The 14,712-nt window shown below is 31.6% G+C and overlaps 1 protein-coding gene across 6 annotated transcripts in view; it reads right to left on the bottom strand.

Annotated features, from left to right (window-relative positions):
- Positions 1–162: 162 nt before the first annotated feature.
- The window catches only part of LOC106080376 (uncharacterized), a 91,483-nt gene continuing 76,933 nt past the window's right edge, over positions 163–14,712 (bottom strand). For 3 of the 6 annotated variants that reach the window (XM_013241740.2, XM_013241742.2, XM_013241743.2), the window contains exons 6-11: positions 12,105–12,183; positions 11,932–12,029; positions 8,698–8,898; positions 8,488–8,630; positions 8,258–8,403; positions 164–991 (exon numbers count right to left, since the gene is read on the bottom strand). In XM_013241740.2, the coding sequence (XP_013097194.2) occupies positions 856–991; positions 8,258–8,403; positions 8,488–8,630; positions 8,698–8,898; positions 11,932–12,029; positions 12,105–12,183 (803 nt within the window). In that variant the 3' untranslated portion in view covers positions 164–855. Of the gene's footprint in view, positions 992–7,839; positions 8,404–8,487; positions 8,631–8,697; positions 8,899–11,931; positions 12,030–12,104; positions 12,184–14,712 lie in introns of all 6 variants that reach the window. The other 3 variants (XR_009397099.1, XR_009397100.1, XM_059362692.1) reach the window with 2 other exon arrangements.

Genomic DNA, 14,712 nt, shown 5'->3' with positions numbered 1-14,712 from the left:
TTACACTTTAAGAAAAATAAGGAAATGAACAAAAGGATACAGAAAATAGAAAAGCTTTACATGATTTTTGAGAACAATTTTAGATAGAACAAATTAGGAAGAAAAAAATTAATATTAATATAAAAATTATTTAGGACTATGAAAAAATTTTGTGTATATACTTAGTGACGCTTTTCATCTTAATACAATTAATACAATAGAAGCTGCTTAAGAACTAAACAAATGTAAATTTTTTATTTTTAACAATATCATTAAAGATTTTACAAAATTTTCCAATTTTTATTTTTTCATTCTAAGCTACTACTCGTAAATTTTTGTCTTATAAATCTAATATTTCAGTTTTATAATTGATTTTTCGATTTTTAATAAAAAAAATTAATTTAAGATTGTTATTTAATATAATGTTGGTTTGTTTGTTTTGCTTAAGAAATATTATGATACAGTAGTTGTGGTATAGGCTTAACTTTTGTTGTTTCTTTTGATTTTATTTATTTTTGGTTATAAATCCAATTTTTTGTTGCAAAAGTTAATGGACGGACAACGTTAGAAGCAACAACATGAATACAACGATGCATTCATTTAACAAATACTGGAGGGTATATTAAGGGCTCTGATTTGTTTATTACAGTTATTGTGATTTGAAAGCCTTTTGCTTTTTTCTTTTATTATGAACACACTTGAACACTTAAGATTATCTTTTTTTCTTTTCCTTCTCCAACTTATTGTGCAATTTTATAGTTGTTTTTTATTTAAGAGTATATACAAAAATTTGACAAATTTCTAAAGTCCCTACGGAAATTACACTGGTAGGTATATATTCAGCTTTCTGCCGCTGATGAGTACCTGGGCATTCTTCTAACTATGATGATTTAAAGATCCTCTGCCACGGCTACCTTGTACGACACTAGATTGAACTGCTACTCCTCCTCCAGCTCTAGATCCAGGACGTTGATGCACTATGGCATAATGATCAGTTTCCATAGGCATTGACCTTTTTAAAGAGAATACACCAAACATACGTAAAAATTATAATCATTTTATTTTCTTCATTTTATTCGTGATAATATTTTGAAGATAAGATTGTCAATGTAAATATCACTATAGACAAATACAGTTTTGTAGTTTAATTAATAAACACACAATGTGAAATGATAGTGTCACATCATTGTGTGCCAGACAGATAAACAATTCAAGCGAATGTTAGTCAAATAGACATTTAGTAACTGAAGATGGTAATGAGACTTTAATTAAATTTTCGATTATAATTGGAACAATAGAAACAGTTTTCATATTTGGAAAGACAACATATTTGGGACATGCCATGAACATGTGGTGTGTAACCGATGTTCGGTCCAGGCGAACTTATAATCGAAAATTATCTACTACCTCAACATGTGGCAACTATATTCAAATAGGATCGACACGCATGTTAAGATGTCTAAAGCAGCTTACTGTTCCAAATATCCGATATATGATACAAAAATGCGCCTTTTGTAAGCTCTAATCGTTAAATCAGCAATTATTGAGGATTTAAGGAGGAGCTCAAGAAGTCATGTCGGTTTGGATTGCGCCTACATCTATTCATACTTTCAGCATCCACCTTCCTTCCGAACAACAGCACTAAATATCTCCATTACTTCCATAATTTCTTTAGGTAGCTAATATGACCACTTTTATCCGTCACTCTTTGCATTTGTGTTTGCATATCATCCAGGAATGTATATGAGTCAGTTTAAAAAACATAATCAGTTCATATCTAATGAGGATAATTTACCGAAATAGAAATGCTGACTAAGTTTAGTATAGGAACTTCCATAATCAAAATCTATATTTCATAGGTTTTGTGAAATTAAAATTTGCGTTAACAGAAATTCATCGAATGATGTTTCCTGTTTCTTAAAGTATTATCTCTTAGCCGAAATAAATTGCCAATAAGATAGTGAATTTTTAAATTAAAAATTGATACGTAGGCCTACGTACCTAGTAAACTATGAAATTATAATATGTGATTGAAAAACCCAACAATAGCTGTCTACACTTAGTCATAGAAGTAGTTATCACAACAAAGTTTTTTTCTCAAAAACTTATTTCAATTTCATTTCATAAAAATTGAAGTATATTATACTAAAATAAAGCATAGCAATAACTTCAATCATTGATAAGAATCATCCCCTGTTTCTTAATTGAATGTTCGCGGGAAATTTTATATATAAGTTGTAAATTTTTTGATTTTAGATAAATCGTGTTATCGATCTATCGATAAATCGTGTTATCGATCTATCGATAAATCGTGTTATCGATCTATCGATAAATTGTGTTATCGATCTATCGATAAATTGTGTAATCGAGTTATTGATAAATTGTGTTATTAAGCTTTCGATAAAACATAGCAATGACTGCAATCATTAATATGAGAGAAGTATCCCCTTTTTCTTAATTTAAAGTTTTTTTTTTTAAGTTTTAATTCGATAAACATGTGTTCATCTCTCTTAAAAAATAGTCTCGATTTTTGTTTGAAGATAATGACTAAATATATTGCTTATCAGGATTCTTAGTAAGGCTTCGCTACAACTATTCTTGCATTTAAATATATTTTTTGAAATAATAGATAATACGAAACGATTAATCGTGATTTGCACTATATTGTACTAAAATGAAACTTAGCAATGACTGCAATCATTGATATGAAAGATGTATCCGCTGCTTCTTAATTGAATGTTAATGGGAAAATTTAAATATTATTTGCAAGTTTTTAAGCTTTTGAGTTATCGATAAATTATGTTGTCGAATTATCGATAAATTGTGTTATCGATAGATTGTGCAATCGAGTTACCAATAATTTGTGTTATTGAGCTATCGATAAATTGTGTTATCAAATCATCGATGATTTGTTATCGAATTATTCACAAATTGTGCTACCGATAAATTGTGTTTTCGGATTATTGATCAAAAGTGCAATCGATCTTAACATTTATTATTAAAAGCCTATTTCGATAAACATGTATTAATCTTTCTAAAAAATAATTTTAAGTTTTATTTTATTTGAAGGTAATGACATAATATTTCTTATCAGGATTCTTTGTAAGGGTCCTCTACAACTATTCTTGAATTAAAAAAAAAACTATTTGATATAACAGATAATAAGAAACGATTAATGGTGATTTGCACTATATTGTACTAAAATAAAACAAAGCAAGGACTGCAATCATTGATTTGAGAGAAGTATCCCCTGTTTCTTAATCGAATGTTCATTGGAAAATTTAAACATTATTTATAAATTTTTAAGTTTTTGATTTATCGATAGATTGTGTTATCGAACTATCGATTAATTGTGCCATCGAGTTATCGATAAATTGTGCAATCGAGTTATCGATAAATTGTGTTATTGAGTTATCGAAAAAAATTTCAACCGAGTTATCGATAAATTGTGTTCAGGATTCTTTGCAAGGGTCCTTTACAACTATTCTTGAATTTAAATAAATTTCTTTGATATAACAGATAATAAGAAACGATTAATCGTCATTTGCACAATGTAGCACTAAAATAAAACATAGCGATGACTGCATTTGTTGATATGAGAGAAGTATCCCATGTTTCTTAATTGAATGTTCATGGGAAAATTGAAATATTATTTAGACATTTTGAAGTTTTTGAGTTATCGATAAATTTTAAGGATCTTTTTTCGGGTTTCAATATTTTAAATTTACAACTGTATTTGTTATCGAATTGTCAATAAATTTTGGATTCAATCGATCTTCATTCTCGTAGAAAATTTACTACTTCTAATACTAAATACTTCTACTACCAATAAACATGTTTTGAATTTTTTCTATGCAATATTTCATCGATAAATTGTGTTTTCGATTTCTTGATGAATAGTGTTATAAATCGTAACATCAAATATACAAATCTTTTTTCGATCAACATGTATTTTTTTTTTTGTTTTTTTTTTTTATATGTGAAGATAATGACATAATATTTCTTATTAGGATTCTAAGCAAGTGCTCTCTATAAATCTAAATATTCATTGATAAATGCAACATTGTTGTTATCGAATTTTCTCTAGTTTTTGCTATTGATCTTTTGACTAGTTACGATGTCATAAAATATTCTATAGAAATGAAATTTTGACAAAATTTTCTATAGAAATGAAATTTTGACAAAAATTTCTATAGACATGAAATTTTGACAAAATTTTCTATAGAAATGAAATTTTGACAAAATTTTCTATAGAAATGAAATTTTGACAAAATTTTCTATAGAAATGAAATTTTGACAAAATTTTCTATAGAAATGAAATTTTGACAAAATTTTCTATAGAAATAAAATTTTGACAAAATTTTCTATTGAAATAAAATTTTTACAACATTTTCTATAGAAATAAAATTTTGACAAAACTTTCTATAGAAATAATATTTGACAAAACTTTCAATAGAAACAAAATTTTTACAAAATTTTCTAAAGAATAAAAATTTTTACAAAATATTCTATAGAAATAAAATTTTGACAAAATTTACGGTTATAAAGATAAAAATATTCTATAGAAATAAAATTTTGACAAAATTTTCTATAGAAATAAAATTTTGACAAAATTTTCTATAGAAATATAATTTTGAATTTTCTATAGAATATAAATTTTCTGTAGAAATAAAAGGTTGATAAAATTTTCTATAGAAATAAAATTTTGACAAAATCTTCTATAGAAATAAAATTTCGACAAAATGTTCTATAGAAATAAATTTTGATAAATAAAATTTTCTATAAAAATATTCTACAGACATAAAATTTTATTTAACAATATTTTCTTTAGAACCATCTTTTACCAAATTTGTTATCGATTTTTCAATATTCTAAAATAATTTTTTAATGCAATCATTTTTTTCTAATGTTTTCTACTAGTATTTTTGAATTAAAATAACATTTTTGTAAGAAGTTTTGCTATCGATTTTTCGTTATTTGTTATTGAATTATCAATAAATTGTGAAATCGAATTTTTGGTGCATCTATCTTCATCAAAATTCTATGGAATTATCAATAAATTTTATTATAGAACTGTAGATAAGTTGTGGTATTGAATTATCGACAAATTGTGCAAATTGTGATCTCAACTTCGATTGCCATGTAAACATGGCATAGTACCGCAAAAATGTCACCTGCACTAGTAGGGAATAAACACTGCTGAAAAATTTGCTGATGTTCTTAGCATGATTCGAATCCAGGCGTTCAGCGTCATATGCGGAGATTCAAACCTCTGCAGCTCGGTGGCCTACATTTTGATCATAAAGCTTAAACTTGAGTCGGACAACACTGTGAGAAGTTTACAATGTTACCATGTAACCTTTCATAAATATTTTCTACACTGTTTTTGAATTTTAGTACAATTGCGTCTATCCCGTCCGTCCGTCTGTCTGTCGAAAGAGCGCTAACTTTCGAAGGAATAAATACTTCTTATAAGTGTAGGTCAATTGGGATTGTTAATGAGCCAAATCGGTCCATGGTGTGATATAGCTGCCATATAAACCAATCTTGGGTCTTGACTTCTTGAGCGTCTAGGGGGCGAAATTCTTATACGATATTGCTGCAATTTTACACGTAGTGTTGGAATCACTTCCAAAAACTGAACTAAGTATGGTTCAAATCGGTTCATAACCTGATATAGCTGCCATATAAACCGATCTCCTGATTAGATTTCTTGAGCTTCTAGAGGGCGCGATTCTTATCCGATTTGCCTGAAATTTTGCACACATCATTGAGGATTTATTATTATACTAATTTTAATAATCTTTTTTTTTTAATTTTCGACAAATATTTTTTTCATCTAATTTTCGATAATTTCTTTTATCTGACTTTGATACTCTTTGTTGTGAATTCTCCATTATTTTCATTAATTTAATTTTCGATAATTTTTTCTACCTAATTTGGTTTCTTTTTGTTATCGAATTTTCGGTGATAATTTTTTTTTGTTATTTTTGTAATATAAATTTTTTCACAATGTCTACAATATCATAATATCGATTACATATTCCATCGAATTTTCATAATATATGTAGATAAATATTTTCAATAACTTCTTTTATGGAACTTTCTATTTCTCGAATTTTGGATAATATATGTAAAAGAATTTCCGACGAAATTTTTGGACGTTTAAATCATTTTTATTATCGAGTTTTCGATAATTTTTATTATAGAATTTTTGATAATTTTTACTATCGAATTTTCGATAATTTTCCAAATAATCGATAATTTTTATTATTGAATTATCGATAATTTTTATTATCGAGTTATGAATAATTTTAATTATCTAGTTATCAAAAAATTTTATTATCGAATTTTCGGTAGGTTTCAATTTGATTTTGATACTCTTTGTTGTGAATTTTCCATTATTTTCGTTCATTTAATTTTCGATAATTTTTTCTACCTAATTTGGTTTCTTTTTGTTATCGAATTTTCGGTGATAATTTTTTTTTTTGTTATTTCTGTAATATAAATTTTTTCACAATGTCTACAATATCATAATATCGATTACATATTCCATCGAATTTTCATAATATATGTAGATAAATATTTCCAAAAACTTCTTTTATGGAACTTTCTATTTCTCGAATTTTAGATAATATATATAAAATAATTTCCGCCGAAATTTTTGGACGTTTAAATCATTTTTATTATCGAATTTTCGATAATTTTTATTATAGAATTTTTGATAATTTTCACTATCGAATTTTCGATAAGTTTCCAAATAATCGATAATTTTTATTATTGAATTATCGATAATTTTTATTATCGAGTTATCAATAATTTTTATTATCTAGTTATCAATAAGTTTTATTATCGAATTTTCGGTAGGTTTTAATCTGACTTTGATACTCTTTGTTTTGAATTTTCCATTATTTTCATTCATTTAATTTTCGATAATTTTTTCTACCTAATTTGGTTTTTTTTTGTTATCGAATTTTCGGTGATAATTTTTTTTTGTTATTTCTGTAATATAAATTTTTTCACAATGTCTACAATATCATAATATCGATTACATATTCCATCGAATTTTCATAATATATGTAGATAAATATTTCCAAAAACTTCTTTTATGGAACTTTCTATTTCTCGAATTTTAGATAATATATATAAAAGTATTTCCGCCGAAATTTTTGGACGTTTAAATCATTTTTATTATCGAGTTTTCGATAATTTTTATTATAGAATTTTTGATAATTTTTACTATCGAATTTTCGATAATTTTCCAAATAATCGATCATTTTTATTATTGAATTATCGATAATTTTTATTATCGAGTTATCAATAATTTTTATTATCTAGTTATCAATAAGTTTTATTATCGAATTTTCGGTAGGTTTTATTATCGAATTTTTGATAAGTTTTTTTATCGAATCATTGATAAGTTTTATTATCGAATTATCGATAAGTTTTGTTATCGAATTATCGATAAGTTTTATTATTGAATTATCGATACGTTTTATTATCGAATTGTCGATACGTTTTATCATCGAATTATCGATAAGTTTTACTATCGAATTATCGACAATTTTTACTATCGAACTATCGATAAGTTTTCTTATCGAACTATCGATAAGTTTTACTATCGAATTATGGACAATTTTTATTATCGATACTTTCTGTTACAGAATTTTTGATGATTAGAGCATTTTCGAAAATTTACTTTGTAGATTTTACAATAATTTTTGTTATCAAAATTAAAATATTCTAAAAGGGTCTAAATATGTCATTATGATTTATGATAAAGGATTTCTTTTAAATTTTGGTTTTACTAATGGGAAAGGATTAGGGTTATAAAGATTTGCACTCAATTTTAATACGTACATAAAATATTAGAAGGATCAAATGCCAAAATTTTGGTTATAGACGAACGATAGGCATGCGAATGTTGTTGATGTTGTTGTGGTAATTGATTGGTGTTGTCGGTGGCATTGGTCTGTATTGGCATATCTAAATGTTGAGTTTTCTTGTAGTTGGCATAGACCCAAACCAAATGCCCAAAAGATACAGAAGTAATGTAGGGTATTGACAGACACATTCACAACATGCTCTAGTAGGGTATTCGAATGCATCTCATCTACGTTATTGCAAGTATGTTTGTTTAAGTGTGTACGTGTGTTTGCGTTTTTTTGTGAGTGTATTTGTGTTGTGGCAGTATCTGTTGCATTTGTTGTACTAGTTGTTGCTGTTGTTCTTTTTGTTGTTGTTGTGAAGAACTTTAGATATCTAATATCGATCAGACCTATTGGAATGTATGGTTGAACCGCCGCTAGTGTAACCTTTGTGTGCATCACGTCCATGCAACGAATACCTTGAACCATATTGGCTACCATGCCAACTTCTATAGGGATCGTATTCTTCAATAATGGAGGGTTCTTTTTCGATTATCTAGGCGTAGCGAAAGACAAGAAAATGGAAAGTTATTAGAAAATAATTAGGAAATGGAAAGCTTTTGTAAGACTTTCACTCTACCTCTGTGTTGGCACAGCTGCAACTCATGGCCGTGCAAAGGAAAATGTTCATCAGCAACATAATGAGGAAAAGAACACCCAAGGTAATGGCCAACCATAGCAACCATGTAGGTCGTATGCCATCTTCACAGTCGACTGAGGTATCTGGGAATAGCAGAGAAAAAAATTTTTATAATTTTTATTAAGGTTTGGCGATTGGTCTTAAACTTACATGGTGCTTCTGCTGGATCTAATACAAATACCGTTGTGCCCGCAATGCTGGATCCTTCCTCATTTGGATGCACCTTACGAGGGCCCCCTGAGCCTTTGGTGAAACCACCAGCTCCCGCTATGGCCACTTGACTGCAATCTTCATCGTCTATACACATACCATAGCACTGTATGACATCGCATTGCAAATGGACTTCGGAACCTGGAGAAGTAAAATATCGGGATTTTTGATTTAGATTGTTGACAAAATTTACAATAATTTTGACTTAGCATGTGGCCATTTCATGTGGGGTCTCAACAAATTAGCTTAGGGCCTTAGTTACCAACTATAATGGTTTTCTAACGAATCCTTAGACTCTTAAGGGTCCTGATATTTTCTACCTCATTTGATGAATATCTCATTTAGATAGAAATTTACTCAAAATATTTGTATCCATTTATTTTTGGTTAGTTTTTTTTCTATACCCACTACCGAGGGATGGGGGTATATTCACTTTTGTCATTCCGTTTGCAACACATCGTAATATTCATTTTCGACCCTATAATGTATATATATATACTTGATCGTCGTAAAAATCTAAGACGATATAGCCATATCCGTCCGTCTGTCTGTTGAAACTACGCTACAGTCTTTAAAAATAGAGATATTCAGCAGAAACTTTGCACAGATTCTTCTTTTGTCCATAGGCAGGTTAAGTTCGCACATGGGTTATATCGCACTATATCTTGATATAGCCTCCATATAGACCGATCTGCCTTTTTAAGGTCTTAGTTCCATGAAAGCCACATTTATGTAAGGCCAGTCGACATCCTTCTTCAATTTGACCCAGATCGGTTCAGATTTGGATATAGCTGCCATATAGACTAATGTCTCGATTTAAGGTCTTGGACTTAAAAAAGGCGTATTTACTGTCCGATTTCGTCGAAATTTTGGGCAGTAAGTTATGTTAGGCCACTCGACATCCTTCTTCAATTTGGCCCAGATCGGTCCAGATTTGAATAGAGCTGCCATATAGTCCGATCTCTCGATATAAGGTATGGGGCCCAGAAAAGGCGTATTTATTGTCCGATTCGGCTGAAATTTGGGACAGTGATTTGTGTTAGGCTCCGCGATATTTCTTTTAATTTTGGTTCAAATCGGTCCAGATTTCTATATAGCTGCAATATATACCGATCTGCCGATTTAAGGTCTTGGGCCCATAAATGGTTCATTTATTGTCCGATTTCACTCAAATTTGGGACAGTGAGCTGCGTTGTGCCCTTCGACATCCCTCTTCAATTTGGCCTAGATTGGTACAGATTTGAATATAACTGCCATTTAGTCCGATCCCTTGATTTAATGCCTTGGCCCCACAAAAGTCGCATTTATAATCCGATTTCGCTGAAATTTGCCACAGTGACGTATGTTAAGCTTTTCGACATCCGTGTCGTATATGGTTCAGATCGGTCTATATTTGGATAATGCTACCAAAAAGACCAATATTTTGTTCTACAAAATTGAACAGCGACTTGTATTTATCAGACCACTCAATGTCCGTGGCGAATTTGGTCCAAATCGGACCATACTTCGATATAGCTGCTATGGGTGCATAAATTATGCTTTTTTCACCGGATTATGACGAAAGGTGGTTTACATATATACCTGAGGTGGTGGACATGCAAAGTTCGGCCTGGCTGAACTTAATGCCTTTTTACCTGTTTTATTTTCTATCCCACTGTCCATCAATCACCGTAGGATCGTTAAATTCAAATACCTTATTTTTATACCCTCCACCATAGGATGGGTGTATACTAATTTCGTCATTCTGTTTGTAACACATCGATATATGCGTCTGAGACCCCATAAAGTATATAAATTCTTGATCGTCATGTCATTTTAAGTCGATCGAGTCTGTCCGTCCGTCTGTCTGTCGAAAGCACGCTAATTTTCGGAGGAGTAAAGCTAGCCGCTTGAAATTTTTCACAAATACTTTTTATTAGTGTAGGTCGGTTGATATTGTAAATGGGCCCAATCGGTCAATGTTTTGATAAAGCTGCCATATAAACCGATCATGGGTCTTGACTTCTTGAGCCTCTAGAGGTCGCAATTATCGTCCGATTTGACTGAAATTTTTGCACGTAGTGTTTTGGTATCACTCCCAACAACTGCGCTAAATATGGTTCAAATCGGTCGATGTTTTGACATAGGTGCCATATAAACCGGTCTTGGGTCTTGACATCTTGAACCTCTAGGGGGCGCAATTGTCATCCAATTTGACTGAAATTTTGCACGTAGTGTTTTGCTATCACTTCCAACTAAGTATGATTCTAAGTATGATTCGGTTCATAATTTGGTATAGCTGTCATAAAAACCGATCTTGGGTCTTGACTTCTAGAGCCTCTAGAGGGCGCAATTCTCATCCGATTTGACTGATTTTGTAATTTTGTACGTGGTGTTTTGGTATCACTTCCAACAATTGTGCTAAAATGGTTCAAATTGGTCGATGTTTTGATATAGGTGTCATATAAACCGATCTTGGGACTTGACATCTTTAAAGCATCCGATTTATTTTCACTAAAAAAAAACATCCGATATCACTTCCAACAACTGTGCTAAGTATGATTCGGTTCATAATCTGGTATAGCTGTCATATAAACTGATCTTAGATCTTGACTTCTTGAGCCAATAGGGCGCGCAATTCTCTTCCGATTTGACTTAAATTTTGCATGATGTGTTTTGTTATGACTTCCAATAACTGTGCTAAGTATGGCGTAAATCAGTATAGAACCTGATATAGCTGCCATATAAACCGATCTGGGTTCTTGACTTCTTGAACCTCTAGAGATAGCAATTCTCATCCTGAAATTTTGTACAACGGCTTCTCTCATGACCTTCACTTTACGTATCTTATATGGTCTGAATCGATCAATAGCTTCATACAGCTCCCATATAAACCTATCTCCCTATTTTGCTTCTTGAGCCCCTACAAGGCGCAATTCTTATCCGAATGAAGTGAAATATTACACAATGACTTCTACAATGTTCAGCATTCATTTATGGTCCGAATCGGACTATAACTTGATATAGATCCAACAGCATAACAGTTCTTATTCAAAATTCTTAGTTTGCCTAAAAAGCGATACCGCGTATAGAATTCGCAAATGCGATCCATGGTGGATGGTATATAAGATTCGACCCGGCCGAACTTAGCACGCTCTTACTTGTTTAGAATTTTTTGGAACTGAATATACAAACCTTCTGGAAATTTGAACATGGATAACATGGTGGCTTCAGCATAATTGCCTTCAGGATTTGGTACAAATCTCGTAATCAGATCTTTGTCGATGGGACAGCTGTTAGGAAGGGGTTGAAAAGAGCAAAATAATAATGAGATTCAAAGATTATATGATGCCATACAAAATGCTTACCCTCTTTCGTCAATGAGCGACAGACTAATATTCTTTTTGTCAAAGGCCATACAGTTGCCAACTTTAATACCATGAGTTCCTGCAAAGAACAAAATATCAAAAAATTTTAATCTTTAATCATTTGTACGTGCAAAAGTTATAATTTCAGTCAGAAACATCTATAATCCCTAATTCGAAGTTAATTATCGATAACGAATCTGTTTTTTTTTCTAGCAACTTCGCTTTCGGCTGTTGAGAGAAAGCAACTTTAATTTTGGTTTTATTTCATTTTACTTTCCGTATTATGGCCAATGGCCAGAGGCTTGCGCAAAATTATTGCACACATGTGCACCTATTAACTTTTCGAATTTAGTTCAACTCTATGGTAATCTCTACAAGAAAACACACTCACACATCGTTAATCATTTAACTCTAATCTTTCTTTATGGCCTGTTTCCCATTGTATGATCATGATGATCTCTGCCCATAGCAGAAGAGCTCCACAAGGTCTTTTATGGAAAACTTCCATTGGTAGCCAGTGAATGGTTGCACTACGATAACGAATTTTTTGATTAATTTAAGATTTCGTATTAATTGGCCAATATCAAATGGGGAAAATTAGTTGGCTTCTTCTCTAAGCGATGAAGTGTAGTAAATAATTTTTTTCATTGAAAAAAGTGCATCTGCAGTCGTTATCCGGTATTGGCTAAGGGTAATTTGATAGATTATTTCTTATGCTAACTATGCCTCTAATGGAGGCCCCAATAGCGCAGAGGTTAGCATATCCGCCTATCACGCTGAACGCATGGGTTCGAATCCTGGCAAAACCATAAAACAAATTTTGTGCGGTGTTATCCCCTCCTAATGTTGGCGACATTAGTGAGGCACTATACAATGCGTAGAAGCCTTCTATAGGAGCTATATCAGGTTATATACCGATTTTGACCATACTCTGCGGAGTTTTTGAGAGTCATAGCAGAAGCCATTGTGAAGTAAATTTCAGCCAAATCAGATAACAATTGCACCTTTTGAATACTCAAGATGTTAAATCGGGAGATCAAAAAGAAAAATTTTGTGCGGTGTTATCCCCTCCTAATGTTGGCGACATTTGTGAGGTACTATACAATGCGTAGAACAAATTATGTGCAAAATTTCAAGCGCATAGCTTCATTCCTTCGAAAGTTAGCGAGCTTTTGACAGACGGACATACATAGCAAAATCGACTTAGAATGTCAAGAAGATCAATGTCGTGTATAGCATACGTTGTAAAGGGTGAATTTTTAGCTATTATTTTTTAGGCCACATTGGTTTAAACAGCTCACGCACGTTTCGTGTTTTGTTTCACTGCCAAACATCTTCAGTTTGGTCTATAATTTAACCATGAATTGTCTTACAAAGAACAAATTATTGAATTTTATTATCAAAATGCGTGCTCTGTTAAGAAAGTTCATAGCGCGCTTCTTTCATTTTATGGCAAGGGTACGTAAATAAGCAGAATGGTCGATTTTGGAATTAAGATCAGCCAGAAGTATTGGAAGAGCTACCACCGCATCCAGAAAAAGTTAAAGTTTGGTGCGGTTTATGGGCTGGTGGCATCATTGGACCGTACTTCTTCAAAGATGATGCGAATCGTAACGTGTTTGTGAATGGTGAGCGCTATCGCAAGATAATATCCAACTTTTTTTTGCCCAAAATGTAAGACCTTGACTTGCATGGCATGTGGTTTCAACAAGACGGTGCCACATGCGTAACAATGGACCTATTGAGAGATGAGTTCGATGAACATTTTATTTCACGTTCGGGACCGGTCAATTAGTAGCCTAGATAGTGTGATTTAAGGCCTTTAGACTATTTTTTGTGGGGCTATGTTAAAGCTCATGTTTATAAAGACAAGTCCTCTTCAATTGACGTATTCGAAGACAAAATTGAAGCATTTATTCGTGAGATACGGGCTGAAATGTTGGAAAGAGTATGCCAAAATTGAACTAAGCGGATAGACCATTTGAGGCGCAGTCACGGTCAACATTTGCATGGAACAATCTTCAAACATTAGATACTGTGTACCGTACTATCGATTTAAATATTGGGTTGCCCAAAATTAATTGTCGGTAATATATTAGTAATATAGTCGGCGTTGACAAATTTTTTCAACGGCTTGTGACTCTGTAATTGCATTCTTTCTTCTGTCAGTTATCAGCTGTTACTTTAAGCTTGCTTTAGAAAAAAAGTGCGCGAAATTTTGTTTACACTTGTTTATTTGGCGTCAATTTTAATATGGGTACCACATGTATTGAAAGAAATTCATTTAACAAACCGAATTAACGCTTGTGATATGCACCTTAAACGCAATGAATTCGATCCGTTTTTAAAACGAATCATAAGTGGAGATGAAAAATGGATTGTTTACAACAACGTTAGTCGAAAACGATCATGGTCCAAGCATGGTGAACCAGCTCAAACCACTTCAAAGGCTGATATCCACCAAAAGAAGGTTATGCTGTCTGTTTGGTGGGATCGGAAGGGTGTGGTATATTTTGAGCTGCTTCCAAGGAACCAAACAATTAATTCGGATGTTTACTGTCAACAATTGGACAAATTGAATACATCCATCAAGGAGAAGCGACCAGAA

Source organism: Stomoxys calcitrans, chromosome 2 (assembly GCF_963082655.1).
Source record: "Stomoxys calcitrans chromosome 2, idStoCalc2.1, whole genome shotgun sequence".
Classification (NCBI taxonomy): domain Eukaryota; kingdom Metazoa; phylum Arthropoda; class Insecta; order Diptera; family Muscidae; genus Stomoxys; species Stomoxys calcitrans.
Note: the sequence above shows the minus strand (reverse complement) of the source record. Positions and strands in the feature narration are given on the sequence as shown.